Source organism: Vicia villosa, linkage group LG7 (assembly GCF_029867415.1).
Source record: "Vicia villosa cultivar HV-30 ecotype Madison, WI linkage group LG7, Vvil1.0, whole genome shotgun sequence".
NCBI classification, from domain to species: Eukaryota; Viridiplantae; Streptophyta; class Magnoliopsida; order Fabales; family Fabaceae; genus Vicia; species Vicia villosa.
Genome location: NC_081186.1, coordinates 85823285 through 85844313, shown reverse-complemented (window position 1 = coordinate 85844313; position 21029 = coordinate 85823285). Strand labels below are relative to the sequence as shown.

General features: G+C 32.6%; 4 protein-coding genes across 4 annotated transcripts; all 4 read left to right on the top strand.

Moving 5' to 3' along the window:
• The first annotated feature begins 476 nt into the window (after window positions 1–476).
• LOC131619579 (uncharacterized) lies at window positions 477–1500 on the top strand. Its single transcript, XM_058890665.1, has 2 exons — window positions 477–663; window positions 1235–1500. Exons 1-2 carry the CDS (start codon window positions 549–551, stop codon window positions 1498–1500), a joined length of 381 nt encoding a protein of 126 aa, XP_058746648.1. The 5' UTR covers window positions 477–548.
• Window positions 1501–13212: 11712 nt separating this feature from the next.
• LOC131617687 (uncharacterized) lies at window positions 13213–14471 on the top strand. The gene is made up of 2 exons (XM_058888950.1): window positions 13213–13399; window positions 13972–14471. Exons 1-2 carry the CDS (start codon window positions 13285–13287, stop codon window positions 14238–14240), a joined length of 384 nt encoding a protein of 127 aa, XP_058744933.1. The 5' UTR covers window positions 13213–13284; the 3' UTR covers window positions 14241–14471.
• Window positions 14472–15665: 1194 nt separating this feature from the next.
• On the top strand, window positions 15666–17792 carry LOC131619578 (peptidyl-prolyl cis-trans isomerase FKBP65-like). Its single transcript, XM_058890664.1, has one exon. It carries the CDS (start codon window positions 15666–15668, stop codon window positions 17790–17792), a length of 2127 nt encoding a protein of 708 aa, XP_058746647.1.
• Window positions 17793–18902: 1110 nt separating this feature from the next.
• Window positions 18903–21029, top strand: LOC131619577 (peptidyl-prolyl cis-trans isomerase FKBP65-like). Its single transcript, XM_058890663.1, has one exon. The coding sequence runs from the start codon at window positions 18903–18905 to the stop codon at window positions 21027–21029; it is 2127 nt and encodes a 708-aa protein (XP_058746646.1).

Genomic DNA, 21029 nt, shown 5'->3' with positions numbered 1-21029 from the left:
GCGTGTTTTGTAATAGTATTCTATATCCACAATAGTTTTTTAGACGCTTTAGTTATTGCAATATATTTGAACTTGGTAGTAAATAAGCATCTCTATAGACAAGTTTAGTCAATTTTACCCTAGATGTGTTATCTCCATAGTAAATTTTTCCTTATATTTTTTCGTTGTTTTTTATTTCTTGTTAATTTATCTTCTCAAATAACATTTTTTTGGGGTTATTTGCCCACGTTTTAAGAATGTTGATGGAAAAAAAATTAACGTTGTAAGAATTCTAGTAAATTAAACTAATGTAGAGTTGCATTCTATCAAAACTTTATAGACTACCTGTACCACTCTCAAAATAGTGCGGGGATTATTTGGTATTTATCTCTGCATGAGATACCACGTAGACATAGGACGTCCATTAAAATCAATATCAAGATGTATAAATGTTCCGTATTGATCACTCCTTCCATTCATTATATATATCACACACTTTCTTTCTAGTTTTCTCATCGTTTACCACAGCATTCTGCAACTGAATCAATTTGTCAAGTTTAATATTTTAAATGGAATCGAAAAAAGCAATAATCCTCATCCTTGGCCTTATGGCTATGGTTCTTGTTTTCTCCTTTGAGGTGTCAGCTAGAGTCCTCACTGAACCATCCTCCAATACCAAAATGGGTGAGAGCTATTCATTTTTTTTCTTAATTAATAGGGAAAAGCTATATGTACACCAGTTATGACATATACACCATAGTAGTATACATAAAATCTATTAATTTTATTTTTTTATTAAATTATCTTGTCTTGGTTTCTGTGCAAGTAACAATTTGTTTGTTTTGTTATTTACGGTGTAGCTACGGTGTTGAAAAGGGCAGTGTAAGAGTAGCATAGCTCTAATTAATACCCTTACATATTTTTTCATGAGCATTTTATAGGAATTTAATATCATTCCTTTCTAATTAATTATAGAGTTTAAAGATAATGCACTGTCAGTGTAAAATAGTTTTATACATACAACCAATTAAAATGCTTTAATTTGCCATATAATTTCAGTTTTTTAAAATTAAAAATAAGATTTATTCTGATGCATGTTTTTCATTGGTTGACAGTGTAAAAATATTTTACACTGACAGTGCATTTCCTTTTTTTCCTTAATTATATGTCTTATTTAGTTATAAATTTTTTCTTCCTGGTAAACGTACGCCCATATAATACAATTAATATAAATTTATAAAAAATATATTTGCAGAATATGTTGAAAAGCTGAATGATGACTACGGAGGTTATCCGATGAATGGTGGTCTGGGTAATTCTCTGCCTACTGGTGGTGGTCTTGGTAATCCTCTGTCTACTGGCGGTGGTCTTGCTCAGAGTTTTTTGCGTGATCGTCCTAGTGTTGGTGGTATTCGTAATTCTCTGTCTAATGACTTTGATCTTCTTCTGGAATTTTTGCGTGATCGTCAGGGCCGGCCCGAAGCAGGTGCAACCTGCTCTAATGCACAGGGCCCCCAATAAAAAGGGCCCATTTTTATCAAACAAATACTTTTAAAGAATCTGAAAAAATTTAAACTAGTTATAATGGGCCCTACATGAACTTTGTAGGAATTTAAAAAATTTTAAACTGATCACTAATGGCCCCACATGGACTTTGCAGGAGAATTTTAGTTCGTTCAAGCGTGAGACACTTATTTATAGTGTATCCTTCCTTTAGACAATTTCAAGTATCCGATGTGGGACTTTTTCTTCTTTTTCTCTATACTTGTTCTCTTTAGATATAACAAAGGAAGTAAAATTACATTGGTTTACTGAAAAATAGAATTTCTTGATTTTATTAACATCACTACTATAAAGCTCTTTAGCATTTGAATTTTTAAACAATTAATTTTCAAAATTGATTATAATAACAGTTTCACTGAATGGGGTATAGTCTTAGTCTTGATGGAAAACTTTTCTTATACTACATGATAACTCGTAATTATTGTTTCAAATATCTCATTCATTGTACATGAATTTGCTCATGTTGTAGTTAGAATAAAAAATCATTCATAGTTTTTGTTTTGCTTTTTAAAAGTCGTTATTATTTTGCGGTATAACATGAGTAAATTAACATTGACTTAGAATTATACTTTTGCTAATTTTATGAAATTCAACTTATTAGAATTATACTTCTAATAACCAGATATTTAATTTTCTAATACTAACTTCTTTCTAGTTTCTCATTATTTACCCAAACCCTTCTTTACTTTAATTTTTTTATTATTTCTTCTTTGATTTAATCTTCAAATGGTTATATTTTTAAATATTTGTATGATGTTTTGTCCCTGGTGCAAGAGCAAGAGTTCCAAATTTAGGGAAATCTCAAATTTTAAAAGATCAGATTTTTTTATAAGTATTAATAGAAATAAAAAAATATTATAATAAAAAATAAATAAATTAAAAAAATGCTATGAAAAAAACTCAATATATAAAAAAATGAGATTGGTCAAAAATTCATAATTAAATTTATCTTTAATTAATATATAATTATATTTTTAATGTGTCTTTTTTATTTTTTTAATTATATATATTTTAAATTTAGGTCCATTTTTAAAATCAAAACCGGGCCTCCAGATTAATTGGACCGGCCCTGGTGATCGTCCTAGTCTTGGTGGTCTTGTTGGCAGGAAAACTAAAATAGACAACACTCGTAACTAATAGCCATGTCACCTTTTATGACACACTTATCTTAATAATAAATTTCATCAATAAATAATGTTGTGTGTAGATCAAGAGAGGGTTTGATAGACAACCATCTTTGTTGTTATTATATCTATCTTTCCGTTTTAGAGTATTGATATTTCACTCGTGGAAATCATGTATAAGTACATCATCGCTATGTATAATTGATGATGAGTTTAAATTTAAATAAATGTGCTTATAATATAACTACAAAATTCACGTGATATTATATATATATATATATATATAGGGGTGGCAAAACGGGCCGGGGCCCGCCGGGCCGCCCGCGCACCCGCCAAAAATTGGCGGGTTGGGTTGGGATTTTACGCTCGCCGCTCGCCAAAGCCCGCCCCGCCAAAACCCACCGCCCGCCATACTCGCCCCGCCAAAGCCCGCCGCTCGCCAAAACCCGCTCCTCCTCCAAAACTCACTCTTTTTTTAGTTAATTTTAGTAATTGCAATTCTTGATGGTTTATTTTATGCATTCATTTATAAATATATGTAATATTTTTTAGAGTAAATTTGTTAAAAAATTACTTCTATAAAAAATTGTTTTAAAAAATAAGTGAAAAGTTTAATTAAAAGGTAAAAAAAACATATTAATCTATTAAAAATATATAAATAAAAATAGGCGGGTAAGCCCGCCGTCCGCCAACCCGCCATCTTGGCGGGGCGGGCATGATTTTGATGCCCATTTTACTTGGCGGGCATGCCCGCCCCGCTTGTTTTTTGGCGGGCATAAGGCGGAGCGGGCGGCGGGCGGGGCGGGCGGCCCGTTTTGCCACCCCTCTATATATATATATATATATATATATATATATATATATATATATATATATATATATATATATATATATGTGTGTGTGTTTTTTTTTTTTCTTTCTTTTATAGTTTATATCCTTATGAATTCAATTGTCTAATAAAATACACCTGTTATAAAAATATACTTCTCATTCCTAATATGAATTTTGTAGAAAATTTGCACACATGCATATTAAAAAACATATTATTTAAGAGAAGGAAAATAGTTATTTTATTGAATTGTTCTCACGAATTCTTGAAATATTTTTTGATGGCTTCTAGAGAGGCTTCAATTAAAACCACATCAATGGAACCTTTCACAACTAGATCAAAATTATTAGGAAAAAACAATCCAATATACACCCAAACTTAGTTAGTTCAGTGGTGTTTAATGCTGAATTTATTTGGAGGATTATGATTCGAGTCTCGGCAACTCTGATTTAGAATGGGTTGAAATCACTTGATATCGAAATTGACTCCAAACCAGATTAATTGGTCCAATTGACCGAATATTTTTTTGAACCAAAAAATAAAGTAAAATAAAATAACCAATACGCAATGCCACACACAACCTGAACTCAAGAAAGTGGCTCTTGTAAGGTTGAGTGTTGTTAACAGGAGCCTCAAAGTTTTAAAGTCTAGTACATTATATTTTTACATTTTTAAACATAAGATCAATACCATGTTATTATATTGTTTTTGATTTTTTTATTTCTCGATGGAATGAGGATTAAGGCAAGGAAAGGTTTAATGGCCTTAATGGATAAAGTGGTAACTCAAGATGATTTTCATAGTTTCCAAGTAAGGAGGAGACCATTGACATATTGCAATATGTGAATGACACCATCGTATTAGGAGACGGAAGCCACGAGAATCTTTGGAGTTTGAAGTCTATTTTGAGAGGATTTGAACTCATGTCGGAGTTAAAAGTTAATCTTTGCAATAGTTATATGTACGAGATTAATATGGAAGATTGCAATTTAGAAGCGGCTTTTACTTTTCTTTAGTGCAATATAGATGTGCTGCCTTTCAAGTTTATAGGCGTTATGGTGGGAGATAGTCCTCGTAGATGCATCATGTGGAAAAACGTCATCAGTAATTGTAGGAGGAAGCTTCCAACTTGGAGAGGAAGATATCTTTCATTGGGTGGTAGGGCCGTCTTGATCAATTCAGTCTTGAATGCTATTCCGGTCCATGCACTTTCCTTTTACAAAATTTCGTACAAGGTTTTGAAAGAAATTCGAAAAATTCAGAGTAGGGGTGGCAAAACGGGCCGCCTGCCCCGCCCGCTGCCCGCCCCGCCTTAAGCCCGCCAAAAAACGAGCGGGGCGGGCATACCCGCCAAGTGAAATGGGCATAAAAATCATGCCCGCCCCGCCTAGATGGCGGGTTGGCGGGCGGCGGGCTTGCCCGCCTATTTTTATTTATATTTTTTTTCATTTTTTTAATCGATTAATAAGTTTTTTTTACCTTTTAATTAAACTTTTCACTTATTTTTTAAAACAATTTTTTATAAAAGCAACTTTTTAGCAATTTTTACTTTAAAAAATATTACATATATTTACAAATAAATATATATAAAATAAACCATCAAGAATTGTATTACTAGAATTAACTAAAAAAGAGGGAATTTTGGAGGATGAGCGGGCTTTGGCGGGCGGCGGGCATTAGCGGGGTGAGCTATGGCGGACGGAGGGTTTTGGCGGGGCGGACTTTGGCGAGCGGCGGGCCTAAAATCTCAACCCAACCCGCCATTTTTTGGCGGGTGCGCGGGCCGGGCCGGCGGGCCACAACCCGTTTTGCCACCCCTAATTCAGAGCAGATTTTATGGAAAGGAAATGATAGTTTTAGATCCATCCATTGGGTTAGTTAGAAGGAGGTTTGCAAGTCGAAGGAAGAAGGAGGTTTAGGTATCAAAGACTTAGAGGTTTTTAACAGGACCTTGCTATCAAAATGGAGGTGGAGGATTTTAAAAGAAAAGGAAACAATTTGGAATGGGATAGTGCGACATATATACATTTCTCCTTAACTTAAATTGTTATCTAGCAATTTCAGATATATAAAAGAGGAGATTCTATTTGGTGGAGAGATCTCATTTTGCTTGATAGCAAAATAGAGAACCCTGTTCAATCTTTTTCTAACTATATATATTTCTTGCAGGTTGAAAGACGGTGATCGAAAATCTTTTTGGTTCTGCAATGGGTTGGGCAACAAACTGCTAAAAGAAGCCTTTCCGGAATTATTTACGGTGGCTGAAGATAGTTACATGAGCGTGGAAGAAGCGGGATACCGGGAGTAAGGCAAGTGGCGCTGGAATTTTAGGTCGATCTTCGGGAAAATTGGTGAATCAGATAGCAAGATCATGGAGTAGTTTCTAGATCTGTTTGCAGAAGAAGTTCCAGCGGAGGAAGGCGAGGACGAATTCTTTTGGAACCAAGAGAACGATGAGGATTTTTCTGTTAAATAGTGCTTTAAAGTTTTAGTCAATAGGGAACCTATAGAGTGGATTACCTTGAATATGAGGGTGGTGTTAACTTAATAATGGAAAGTAAGAGCTCCGTCTAATATTCTTATGTTTAGTTGGAGGTTTGTCCTAAATAGGCTTCCGAATAGAGATAATTTGTTCGTTACAAGAGCCGTGTCAACGAAATTATAGCAGATTTGTGTTCTCTATCCAGGAAATGAGGAGACTAGAAATCATCTCTTTCAAGAGTGTCTTTTTAGTAGGAGAATTTGGTCATTTGTTCGAACGTGGATGGAGAGTTTTCAGCAGGTAACGGTGAACGATTTGGTGGATTTTCTGAACTGCTTTCATAAGGCCAAGAAGAAGGAAGATAGAGAGGTGGTGTTTGTTATTTAGTTGGCAGTATCTTGGTCCATTTGGTCACTTAGAAATGCAGTGATTTTTAAAGAAGAGACTATTAATTTTGAAGAATTAATCTCAATCATCAAATTCTTTTCATGGAAATGGACTAATATTGAAAGATCTTCTTATTTTATTATGAACTAGTGGGATACCCGTGCTATCGCACGGGGCCGTTTGGGTTTAATATTACGTGGATAAGATCTATCTTATAAAGTTATTCCGTATATATTTAAACAATACACATTTTAATTGGATGACTATCGGAAAAAAAAAATTAAACATGTAGTATGTTAAATAAAATATATGAATAAAATATATATACATATATATTGTTTAAAATTATAAGTATAACGTGTATGAATTTGGTCATTAAAAACAATGCATATAAGAATTATAATAATTGATAAATAAATAAAATAGACAGTTTTGTTATGGAAAAAAATAATTAAAAATAATAATTGGAAGATACTCTTTCTAATTAAATACAAATTTACTATCAACATCTTTTACGATTAAACATAATAATTGGAAAATTTTAAAATTAAATTAATGTATTATTTACTTGTAAGATTTTAATTAGTAAACACAATAATTGAAAATATAAATACGTTCACATCTACCCGTGAATTCAGATCAGTTAACAAACCTCAGTTAATTTTTCTATCATAATTGTCTCATGTTCTTTTATAAAAAAAAAAATATATTTATAAAATTTTATAGCATAAATGATAACGTTTAATCATAAAAAACATTAACATTTTTTGATAAATTAATATTTTTATATAATTTACTATATTTAAATAATACTTTTAATTATATTTAGTATATTACTATAATTTTAAAAAGAAAAATAAATGTAATAATAACAACCTCGTAAATTTTGAATACTAAAATTAAAATTATATTTAAAAAATTAAATGCTTAAACATTAAAGTAAAATTTTGAATATCAATTTCAGAATACAAAATATATAAATTTATTATATATAATGCCTTTTTAAATTATAAATATAAAAATAAATGATGAATAAAAAGTTATAAATATGGATTAAAAAGGTATGTATAGATTAAAAAAATAAAATAAAAATCTATGTTAAATTAATTCGAAAATAAAAAATTCTGAAAATTTCATAATTTACATTTTATTCTCATTTATACAAATAATTGTATAAATAGATAAACTTATTACTTTCATAAAATTATTTGTAACTTTTACCCGTTTATAAAAACAATTATAGCTTATTCAGTTTATAAAATTAACTATATTAATAAATTTTTATCTTTTATCATTATTTTTCATGATTACCATTTATCATATGACCATTATTATTGTAGTTATCATTTAACTACCTTTAAGATTTTAGAAAAAATAAAAATTTGAATTCAAAGTCCACTTTTCATCTCCCGTACGACCTTTACAAATTAGTTACATTGAGCACTAAAAATTTAGTTTTATTAGTTATCATAAATTGCATTTTTATTGTTAATATTAATTGTATGATGAATAAAATAAATAACTTAAGAATATTAATTCCACCAATATAACTTACTTCAAAAAAAAATAAAACTCAACTTTAATATTGAAATAAAATTAAAAATACATCTTTTCCCGTATTTAAAAAGAATGTCGTTTTAAAAAATTGGATCGACAATATACATTAAAAAATAAAGTAACACTTACTTTTAATTTATGATAAAATAATTTTTTAACTTTTATATTATAAAAAATTTAGTTTAAAATTTTTATTTTGTTTTAGTATTTTTATGACTTTGAAGATTAAAAAATGTTAAATTTTATAATTTAATATTTGAATGTGGGCACCAACTATAATTTATAAATTGGTTCACTAATTGAGGCCAAACTTTTTAAAGTAGATGGTAATTTTTCTAATTTAAACGTGTTTCATATTCTTATTAATTTTCTCATAAAAATCCTCACATTAAAAAATATATTTTATTTCGAAAAAAGAATCTCTAATTTTTAATTTGTATAAATGATTAAAATAAAACTAATTTGTAGTATTAAAAACCTAAGGACCAATATATGTTATAAAATATCACATTAAAATAAATAAGTAATAAATTGTAATTACAATATTAAATGATATTTTAACCTTTATCATAGATGTTATAATTTAATTGCATTTAAGATCTAAACTATTAAAAATTGAAATTGAAACTTTAAAAACTACATTAAAAATTTGCATTTATTAAATGATAATTTGACCATTATTATATTATTAATTATTTGAATTTGCATTGAAAATTAAGTGAATTATTCATCAATATGGTAATTTAAATTTATTATTTTTTTAAAAATGCTATATGGAAAAATTTAAATTTCCTCAATAAATGAATAAAATATTTATTGTAGTAATAAGGGATATGTACAAATATCATAAAATGATTGATTTATAAAAATATTTATTGATAACTTATTTCCGTTTATAAAATAATTATATCAACAATAGACTTTTTCCAATTTATAAAAATATTTGTAACTTATTTTCATTTATTAATATAATTGTATCAACAATAGTATTTTCCGTTTTATAAAAATATTTATAACATATTTCTGTTTATAAAAAATTTATTATTAAAAATTATTAAAGGATTTTCATTAATTTTTTAAAAAATATTTATTCTTCATACAAAAACATGTTGTGGCTTTTAGTTGATTATTAACAAAAAAATAAATAACATAATAATAAATGTATATATAAATATATAAATAAAAATAACATTTTCAAATTGAGATCAGGTAAACAAAATCATTACATTAACTCATTATTTAATCATATTTTTGTATTTATTAAATTTCAACTTATTAATTAATAACTAATTCTTATTTATCATGAATACAAAGTTTAAAAAAATAATTGATGAATGATAAAACAGAGAAAACCACTAATACGCGCGTATAAAAACATCTTAAATGTGTAAATTTTGGAATACAAAACATATAAATTTATTATCTATATTACTTTTATCTTTTAATTGTTTTAGTCCCTCATGATACCCCTTCATCAGAATATTTGATTTACAGTATATTGATGTTAAATTATTAATTATTATATAAAACAAACAAACATTTTTATTTAGTTCGGTTAATATTAACTTTTCTACGTAATTAAAAACAAACCAAATTATAATTAATGTTATAATTTAATTTAGTTTAGTTTAATTTAGTTTATATTTAATATTGGTTTATAATTCAAAAATAAACTAACGTTTTTATATAATATTGAATTTAATTTAATTTAATAACAATAAACAATATAATTAATATATTATTTTAAAAATTCAAAATAGTTATAAAAACAATGTTTATTTTCCGTTACCTATAAATTAGAACCCGTAAATGATTAAGGAAATAATATATTATTATAATAATTAAGAAAAAATTGTTTATTACTAATTTATTTCGGAAAAAAATAATTTTTTTAAATTATGAAAAAATTTATTATTAAAAATTATGAAAAAAGTAAGAAAAAGCTTATTATTTAAAAAAACTTATTATTAAGAGAAAAATCAAAGAAATGTAAATTAGATATCACGTGTTTTTTAAGTATTAGAGTTTATCTTGTTTTTATTAGATAGATTTTTTTGTATATTTATTATTATTATTTTTATTAAAAAAATTAAAAATCAGATACACGTTCTCAATTTTGGTGAGTAAACAAATCAATCTTTCCAAAAACAACACAAAACCATCATATCTTCATCATCAATTCCAAATCATTATAATTTTTACACAAAACCTTTCCAAAAGCGGAGTCATTAAGAAGAATGGAAAAGTTTAAGAAAGTATTATTGTAATCAATATTATGATTATATTTTAATAAATTGGAATTTTAATACATTTATTATATTTTAATAAGAGTTTTAATTATAGTTAATATTTTACTAAAATTTTAAAAGAAAAACTTACAAAAATTTAATAACAACAACCATATAATATTTTGAATACTAAAACTAAAATGATATCGCGCGGGATACCGTCGGGATTGACACTACTTAGATGGGAATTAAAACAAAAAGAACATTGTTAAAGTAAATAAAACGGTACAAACTTGAAAAGAAAAAGAGACTGAAAAGTAACTCTCTTCTCTCTTTAATCTCACGTGGAACCATGGCATAGGGAAGAGGTACTACTTGCTTTCATTAGACCTCTAAATTTGTGATTCAAAGAAAAATAAGAATGGAGTAGAAGAAGAGATATATTGAAAAATCATCACAAACTTTCACCAAATGGATCATCAAGTATTAAAATCCAAGAAAGAAAATTAAAACATTTTTTTTTGATATATTTTTTAATATAAAATAATAGCAAAAATTAATACTAATATATTTTTTTGTATTTTTGAAAATATGAAGTTAAAACAAAATTAAAGGGAAATAAGTACTAAAAAAAAGTATATGGGCTAAAGGATAAAAACAAAAATAGATAGGGGTGTAACTTGAAGCAATTTGTTGGGTAGAGTGAGAAGAATTCGTTGGGCTTCAAAGGCTGGCCCAAGATCCATTAGAAACTAAGCCATAGGAGGTGTATTCCGCAAGACAGGGTGCATAGGAGAAATCGGATGGGTTTTGAATGCTCAAGGCCCATACCACAAATGAGAGGCTAAATTCGGAGCTGATAAAGTAGCAATCCGCAGCCGTCGACGGTGGAAGAACTATCCGTCTCCACCGTCTACCACTAACAAACCTTCAAACTCACTTCTAAAACCGTTCTAAAAACCCTATCCTAACCACATGCATACGATTTCTAAGCAATCAAAGCATAAAAACTGAAAACAAATGGAAAGAGTGAACTTACGAGTAAGATTCTGAGAAGGAAAACAAAGGTTAATGATGAGAAGAAAATAAATCTGAAATGTACAAATCTAAATCGGAATAGAGAAATAAATGAAATTCAATTAATAAAAATGATATATATAGCTAGAAAAACAGTGTTGCTCTGTTCTGGTGATTAGATTTGATAATTTCATTTCAATCTCTTTCTGAATCGAATTGGGCGTGACAAAAACATGCAGAAAAAAGATCTGAAGCAGGGAAAGAACGAAAAGATGGAGAACTTACTACCCCGACATTGATTTCGTTTGGCTCTGATCAGCTAGAAAAGCTTCGTTGACTCCGAGGATTGGACCTTGGGATCCTGTTCGATGTTTCTGAACCACGAAGACATGAGCCTAGCTCCGGTTGAGGAATTTTCCGTTGAGAACATTGCGAATAGCCATGAGAGTATGGATACAGAATAGACAAGTAAGAGAAGAATTGAGCTGAACTCGGAACTCAACCAGGAAAACGCAAAAAAGCCATCGTGGGGAGGTCATGTTGGCGCAGTGAGGCAGAAGAAGAAAGAAATGATTTCAAGATTTAGGGTTTTGGTTTAAACTGAGGAAGGGGAAGAATTTCACATCGGTTAAATAAAAGATCCGATGGAAAGGAGATATATAACAAAACTGCCCCTGTGTATTATTTTTTCATTAATGGGTTTTTTACATTGGTGCAAATTTAGACCCGATGTGAAATCCTTTATAATAAAATTTCATTCTATTTACCAAACTGCCATCGTGTTTTATTTTTTTATTATTGGATTTTTTACATCGGTGAAAATTTAGACCCGATGTGAAATCCGTTATAATGAAATTTCATTTATTTACCAAACTGCCACCGTGTTATATTTTTCCCTAAATCAAATATTTTTTACATCATTGGAAATAAAAGTCTGATGTAAAATTCTTTGATAAATATTTTTTACATCATTTATCTTAAAACCTGATGTAAAATCCTTTGACCAAATGTCTTATTTTTAGTAGTGTTGGTTGGTTAGGGCTTTTGGTTTTGAAACCCCGATCCAGGCCATTTTAGGGGGATTTAAGGATTTTGGTGGCCAGATTTGTGATCTACGACTGAAAAAAGGGGGTTGTGTTAAGAGTTCTCTGTTTAGGGGGAGTGGTCACGAGAGAAAACTGATGCGCATAAGTTGATGATATGTTAAGGTTTTCTTTAGAGAGAAACGGTTGTTATGAACTGGGCGATATTTACTTTCGTTTATATATTTAAAAAATATCACTTTCATCACGGTTGAGGAGACGAACCGTGATGATATATTGCGTAATGAAATTTTATAAAGAAGTGCTAGTGTTTAACCGTTTAAAAAATTTAAATTAAAAAATAAAATATATCACAATAGTTGAACAAAACGACCGTAGTGATATCCCTTTTTTATTTAAAAATAAATAAATAAAGAAAAGGTGTGCCTTAACGCTGAGGTTTGAATCCATGAAAGTTTGATTGTATCATTAAGGTTAGGTCATTAACTGGTTAGAGATGAACCGTGGTGACTTGGATATTGTTGTGTGCGTGTTTTGTAATAGTATTCTATATCCACAATAGTTTTTTAGACGCTTTAGTTATTGCAATATATTTGAACTTGGTAGTAAATAAGCATCTCTATAGACAAGTTTAGTCAATTTTACCCTAGATGTGTTATCTCCATAGTAAATTTTTCCTTATATTTTTTCGTTGTTTTTTATTTCTTGTTAATTTATCTTCTCAAATAACATTTTTTTGGGGTTATTTGCCCACGTTTTAAGAATGTTGATGGAAAAAAAATTAACGTTGTAAGAATTCTAGTAAATTAAACTAATGTAGAGTTGCACTCTATCAAAACTTTATAGACTACCTGTACCACTCTCAAAATAGTGCGGGGATTATTTGGTATTTATCTCTGCATGAGATACCACGTAGACATAGGACGTCCATTAAAATCAATATCAAGATGTATAAATGTTCCGTATTGATCACTCCTTCCATTCATTATATATATCACACACTTTCTTTCTAGTTTTCTCATCGTTTACCACAGCATTCTGCAACTGAATCAATTTGTCAAGTTTAATATTTTAAATGGAATCGAAAAAAGCAATAATCCTCATCCTTGGCCTTATGGCTATGGTTCTTGTTTTCTCCTTTGAGGTGTCAGCTAGAGTCCTCACTGAACCATCCTCCAATACCAAAATGGGTGAGAGCTATTCATTTTTTTTTCTTAATTAATAGGGAAAAGCTATATGTACACCAGTTATGACATATACACCATAGTAGTATACATAAAATCTATTAATTTTATTTTTTTATTAAATTATCTTGTCTTGGTTTCTGTGCAAGTAACAATTTGTTTGTTTTGTTATTTACGGTGTAGCTACGGTGTTGAAAAGGGCAGTGTAAGAGTAGCATAGCTCTAATTAATACCCTTACATATTTTTTCATGAGCATTTTATAGGAATTTAATATCATTCCTTTCTAATTAATTATAGAGTTTAAAGATAATGCACTGTCAGTGTAAAATAGTTTTATACATACAACCAATTAAAATGCTTTAATTTGCCATATAATTTCAGTTTTTTAAAATTAAAAATAAGATTTATTCTGATGCATGTTTTTCATTGGTTGACAGTGTAAAAATACTTTACACTGACAGTGCATTTCCTTTTTTTCCTTAATTATATGTCTTATTTAGTTATAAATTTTTTCTTCCTGGTAAACGTACGCCCATATAATACAATTAATATAAATTTATAAAAAATATATTTGCAGAATATGTTGAAAAGCTGAATGATGACTACGGAGGTTATCCGATGAATGGTGGTCTGGGTAATTCTCTGCCTACTGGTGGTGGTCTTGGTAATCCTCTGTCTACTGGCGGTGGTCTTGCTCAGAGTTTTTTGCGTGATCGTCCTAGTGTTGGTGGTATTCGTAATTCTCTGTCTAATGACTTTGATCTTCTTCTGGAATTTTTGCGTGATCGTCCTAGTCTTGGTGGTCTTGTTGGCAGGAAAACTAAAATAGACAACACTCGTAACTAATAGCCATGTCACCTTTTATGACACACTTATCTTAATAATAAATTTCATCAATAAATAATGTTGTGTGTAGATCAAGAGAGGGTTTGATAGACAACCATCTTTGTTGTTATTATATCTATCTTTCCGTTTTAGAGTATTGATATTTCACTCGTGGAAATCATGTATAAGTACATCATCGCTATGTATAATTGATGATGAGTTTAAATTTAAATAAATGTGCTTATAATATAACTACAAAATTCACGTGATATATATATATATATATATATATATATATATATATATATATATATATATATATATATATATATATATATATATATATATATATATGTGTGTGTGTGTGATAGAGGAGTATATTCATATTTATATTAATATAGTTATTAGTATTGTTATTGGATTCTAGTAGTATTTGGGCCTTTAATTAGTTATTGGGCTTTTAGTTACTATCCACTTCTTCTACTATATATGTAATCATTGAGAGGTGAGAAAAAGGAATCAATGAAATCAAAAGTTATCTTTATTTTAATTTCCTTTACAATTAATGTTCTTCCCCTTTTAGTTAGAAAACCCTAGTTCATAGTCTTGATAGGAAAATCTTCCTATCAATTGGTGCTTTCATCTTGAACTTCAACCCTTCCTTCCATGGCTTATCCATATTATCATTCTTACACTCCATACATTCCACATCAGCAACACATAATTTCTACTTCACCTCAACAATCATCTTCTACCTTTCAAGAACATTCAAGTTACCATAGCCACCAACCACAATCTCAAGACACCACTCCTACCACACCATCCTTTCCATCATTTCCATGGGAACTCTTTACACCTTACTACACTCATGGATCATCATCACCAAGTTTGTATCCAAATCATGGATATTCACCACATAGTCATTACTCATATCCATGGAGCATTCCTCCATTTTGTCCCACTAACACAACTCTTAATATTACTTCACAAAGTTTAGGTTTTAATGGTTATCCACCCTTTTCTCCACAACTATACACATCTCATACACCACCTTTACCAAGGGTGTCACCAGTCCCAAATCCAATAGATCTCGTAAAAAAGAAACCACGCAAGTTGTGTTTACGGGTAGCCTTCTTATTATCAGTTAGAAATGAGAAACACAAAATAAGAAAGAGAATGATGAACAGAAAAAGAGTTTCCGAACAACAAACTCTGACGAAAATTACGGCAACACACCCGACCATTTCACCAGCGTCATCTTCGATGATATTTGCGGCAATAACTGACGAGATCCGGGTCGGTGAATCCTATCAACTTCCGACAAAGACAATCTCAGATTTTGAAATGGAAGTGGATCTGTGGTCGATTCGGAAACACAACAAGGATGAAGATGCCTCAATGCAATTGCTGCCGCCATTGCTGCTGAAACCAACCAGTAAAGTAACAATGGCAGTATTAACAGAAATAGAAGAAGACAAACTCGGCGAAGAACCAGGTGAGGAAATTGAATCAACACCACCTCAAAAGGTTGGCGAAAAGAGACAATTCACTGCCAATTCACCCATAAAAAAGAAGCTCCTCAAACGTGGACTCGGTTGGGAAACCCCCAATTTCAACGATCATGTTACTGTTCATTACGTTGGAACTTTGCTGGACGGAACAATGTTGGGCTCCACTAGGGTTTCGGATTCTCCCGTCACATTTACTCTTGGCCAAAGTGAAGTGTATGCTGGATTGGATGATGGGATTGTCACCATGAAGAAGGGAGAGGTAGCATTGTTTACATTACCTGCTGCTGAGTCTGAAGGCATTCTGCGAGACGCTAACTCGGTTGTGCAATTTGAGGTGGAACTCGTTTCTTGGATCACTGTAGTGGATGTTTGCAAAGATGGTGGAATTATCAAGGAAATTATGGAGAAGGGTAAAGGGAGTGATCGGCCCGGTGATCTTGATGAAGTTCTTGTGAAGTATCGGGTGGCACTAGTAGATGGTACTGTTGTTGCAGAAACACCGGAATGCGGAGTTGAATTCTATGTGAACGATGGTCATCTTCTTCCTAGATTGCCAAAAGTGATCATGACTATGACCAGGGGAGAGAAGGCCGAATTAATTTTTCAACCTCAATATGCCTTTGGAGAGACAGGGAGAGAAGCTAGCAGTGGGTTCCATTCAATTCCCCCAGACTCAATGCTCTATGTTAACATTGAATTGGTGTCCTTCAAGCCTGTCATAAATGTAACTGGTGACTCTATGGTGATTAAGAAAATTTTGAAAGAATGGGAGGGTGCTTACACAGCCAACAAGGGTGAAAATGTTACTGTCAGTTACACGGCTATGCTAGAAGAGGGCACTGTATTGGAGAAAAGAGGAATTGATGAAATACAACCCTTGAAATTCGTAACTGACGAGGAACAAGTAATTACTGGTCTAGACCAAGCAGTGGCGACAATGAAAAAGGGCGAGAAGGCCATAATTAGCATACATCCTGATTATGCATTTGGAAATATGGAATGTGAGAGCATGAGACACGAAATTCGTACTTCAACTAACGCCATGACCTCAGTTCCCAAGCTATTGAAGTTTATGCGTCCCCATTATGGTACTCTTAAGGCATATTATGAAACTATGACGGCGAGTTTGAAGGAACCAATGTCTATGGCCTTGTCAACTGTAGGGGAGGATGGAAAACCCTTGGCTCGGGTTGTATTGCTAAAAGGCCTTGACAAAGATGAATTTGTGTGGTTCACGAATTACGGCAAGGAGGGATTTGCTGCTAGTTCTTATGCATCAGGATTTGGAGCAATATATCTATCTGTCAGCGGCATGTTGCTGTATTTGTTATCATTTGCTCTTGGTGCTGGCCCGGTTCTTTGTCTCCTCATGTCCGAAATATTACCTGGCAAGATCAGAACCGAAGCAATGACGATTTGTTTGGTTGTGCATTGGGTGATAAACTTCTTTGTTGGTCTATTCTTTTTGCGTTTGCTGGAACAAATGGGGGCACAACTCTTGTACGATATTTTCGGTGCATTTTGTTTGCTGGCTGTGGGTTGCAAGAGTGAAATTTGCATATGGTCTACTTCATATCCCGGAAACACAACATCTGCTAGATCCGGCACTATATCCTATGTAGGAAGTTTATTTAAAGGCTCTGGAATTCGGTATCTCCTGGTTGCTTTTCTTCGAAGTCAAAATGGAGAACATGTTAGCGGCCTTACTTGGAGTCCGGATGGAAGATACTTAGCTTCTGCTTCATACGAGAGCTCTTCTTTCATTGTGTGGTATGTTTCTCAAGGTGTGGGGTCACCTATTCGACGAGGATTAGGAGGCATATCAATGTTAAAATGGTCACCCACTGGAGATTACTTCTTTGCTTCAAAATTTGATAGAACATTTTATCTTTGGAAAACAATCACTTGGACATCAGAGCAATGGTCATCAACTAGCAGTGGTTTTGTCAAGTGTGCAACATGGGATCCAGATGGGCGTATGGTACTGCTCGCCTTTTATAAATTTTCTGTTATGATTGCTCAATTTAAGCAATGGGATCCGGGAGTAATTTTAGAACCTTGAGGACAAGGTTCAAGTGAACCCCGCGGCAATGATAGAGGAGTATATTCATATTTATATTAATATAGTTATTAGTATTGTTATTGGATTCTAGTAGTATTTGGGCCTTTAATTAGTTATTGGGCTTTTAGTTACTATCCACTTCTTCTACTATATATGTAATCATTGAGAGGTGAGAAAAAGGAATCAATGAAATCAAAAGTTATCTTTATTTTAATTTCCTTTACAATTAATGTTCTTCCCCTTTTAGTTAGAAAACCCTAGTTCATAGTCTTGATAGGAAAATCTTCCTATCAATTGGTGCTTTCATCTTGAACTTCAACCCTTCCTTCCATGGCTTATCCATATTATCATTCTTACACTCCATACATTCCACATCAGCAACACATAATTTCTACTTCACCTCAACAATCATCTTCTACCTTTCAAGAACATTCAAGTTACCATAGCCACCAACCACAATCTCAAGACACCACTCCTACCACACCATCCTTTCCATCATTTCCATGGGAACTCTTTACACCTTACTACACTCATGGATCATCATCACCAAGTTTGTATCCAAATCATGGATATTCACCACATAGTCATTACTCATATCCATGGAGCATTCCTCCATTTTGTCCCACTAACACAACTCTTAATATTACTTCACAAAGTTTAGGTTTTAATGGTTATCCACCCTTTTCTCCACAACTATACACATCTCATACACCACCTTTACCAAGGGTGTCACCAGTCCCAAATCCAATAGATCTCGTAAAAAAGAAACCACGCAAGTTGTGTTTACGGGTAGCCTTCTTATTATCAGTTAGAAATGAGAAACACAAAATAAGAAAGAGAATGATGAACAGAAAAAGAGTTTCCGAACAACAAACTCTGACGAAAATTACGGCAACACACCCGACCATTTCACCAGCGTCATCTTCGATGATATTTGCGGCAATAACTGACGAGATCCGGGTCGGTGAATCCTATCAACTTCCGACAAAGACAATCTCAGATTTTGAAATGGAAGTGGATCTGTGGTCGATTCGGAAACACAACAAGGATGAAGATGCCTCAATGCAATTGCTGCCGCCATTGCTGCTGAAACCAACCAGTAAAGTAACAATGGCAGTATTAACAGAAATAGAAGAAGACAAACTCGGCGAAGAACCAGGTGAGGAAATTGAATCAACACCACCTCAAAAGGTTGGCGAAAAGAGACAATTCACTGCCAATTCACCCATAAAAAAGAAGCTCCTCAAACGTGGACTCGGTTGGGAAACCCCCAATTTCAACGATCATGTTACTGTTCATTACGTTGGAACTTTGCTGGACGGAACAATGTTGGGCTCCACTAGGGTTTCGGATTCTCCCGTCACATTTACTCTTGGCCAAAGTGAAGTGTATGCTGGATTGGATGATGGGATTGTCACCATGAAGAAGGGAGAGGTAGCATTGTTTACATTACCTGCTGCTGAGTCTGAAGGCATTCTGCGAGACGCTAACTCGGTTGTGCAATTTGAGGTGGAACTCGTTTCTTGGATCACTGTAGTGGATGTTTGCAAAGATGGTGGAATTATCAAGGAAATTATGGAGAAGGGTAAAGGGAGTGATCGGCCCGGTGATCTTGATGAAGTTCTTGTGAAGTATCGGGTGGCACTAGTAGATGGTACTGTTGTTGCAGAAACACCGGAATGCGGAGTTGAATTCTATGTGAACGATGGTCATCTTCTTCCTAGATTGCCAAAAGTGATCATGACTATGACCAGGGGAGAGAAGGCCGAATTAATTTTTCAACCTCAATATGCCTTTGGAGAGACAGGGAGAGAAGCTAGCAGTGGGTTCCATTCAATTCCCCCAGACTCAATGCTCTATGTTAACATTGAATTGGTGTCCTTCAAGCCTGTCATAAATGTAACTGGTGACTCTATGGTGATTAAGAAAATTTTGAAAGAATGGGAGGGTGCTTACACAGCCAACAAGGGTGAAAATGTTACTGTCAGTTACACGGCTATGCTAGAAGAGGGCACTGTATTGGAGAAAAGAGGAATTGATGAAATACAACCCTTGAAATTCGTAACTGACGAGGAACAAGTAATTACTGGTCTAGACCAAGCAGTGGCGACAATGAAAAAGGGCGAGAAGGCCATAATTAGCATACATCCTGATTATGCATTTGGAAATATGGAATGTGAGAGCATGAGACACGAAATTCGTACTTCAACTAACGCCATGACCTCAGTTCCCAAGCTATTGAAGTTTATGCGTCCCCATTATGGTACTCTTAAGGCATATTATGAAACTATGACGGCGAGTTTGAAGGAACCAATGTCTATGGCCTTGTCAACTGTAGGGGAGGATGGAAAACCCTTGGCTCGGGTTGTATTGCTAAAAGGCCTTGACAAAGATGAATTTGTGTGGTTCACGAATTACGGCAAGGAGGGATTTGCTGCTAGTTCTTATGCATCAGGATTTGGAGCAATATATCTATCTGTCAGCGGCATGTTGCTGTATTTGTTATCATTTGCTCTTGGTGCTGGCCCGGTTCTTTGTCTCCTCATGTCCGAAATATTACCTGGCAAGATCAGAACCGAAGCAATGACGATTTGTTTGGTTGTGCATTGGGTGATAAACTTCTTTGTTGGTCTATTCTTTTTGCGTTTGCTGGAACAAATGGGGGCACAACTCTTGTACGATATTTTCGGTGCATTTTGTTTGCTGGCTGTGGGTTGCAAGAGTGAAATTTGCATATGGTCTACTTCATATCCCGGAAACACAACATCTGCTAGATCCGGCACTATATCCTATGTAGGAAGTTTATTTAAAGGCTCTGGAATTCGGTATCTCCTGGTTGCTTTTCTTCGAAGTCAAAATGGAGAACATGTTAGCGGCCTTACTTGGAGTCCGGATGGAAGATACTTAGCTTCTGCTTCATACGAGAGCTCTTCTTTCATTGTGTGGTATGTTTCTCAAGGTGTGGGGTCACCTATTCGACGAGGATTAGGAGGCATATCAATGTTAAAATGGTCACCCACTGGAGATTACTTCTTTGCTTCAAAATTTGATAGAACATTTTATCTTTGGAAAACAATCACTTGGACATCAGAGCAATGGTCATCAACTAGCAGTGGTTTTGTCAAGTGTGCAACATGGGATCCAGATGGGCGTATGGTACTGCTCGCCTTTTATAAATTTTCTGTTATGATTGCTCAATTTAAGCAATGGGATCCGGGAGTAATTTTAGAACCTTGA

Coding starts and splice junctions, on each gene's coding strand:
- LOC131619577 (XM_058890663.1), top strand. CDS start 18,903: ATGGCAGTATTAACAGAAATAGAAGAAGACAAACTCGGCGAAGAACCA.
- LOC131617687 (XM_058888950.1), top strand. CDS start 13,285: ATGGAATCGAAAAAAGCAATAATCCTCATCCTTGGCCTTATGGCTATG. Junction 13,400..13,971: donor ATCCTCCAATACCAAAATGG/GTGAGAGCTATT, acceptor ATATATTTGCAG/AATATGTTGAAAAGCTGAAT.
- LOC131619578 (XM_058890664.1), top strand. CDS start 15,666: ATGGCAGTATTAACAGAAATAGAAGAAGACAAACTCGGCGAAGAACCA.
- LOC131619579 (XM_058890665.1), top strand. CDS start 549: ATGGAATCGAAAAAAGCAATAATCCTCATCCTTGGCCTTATGGCTATG. Junction 664..1,234: donor ATCCTCCAATACCAAAATGG/GTGAGAGCTATT, acceptor ATATATTTGCAG/AATATGTTGAAAAGCTGAAT.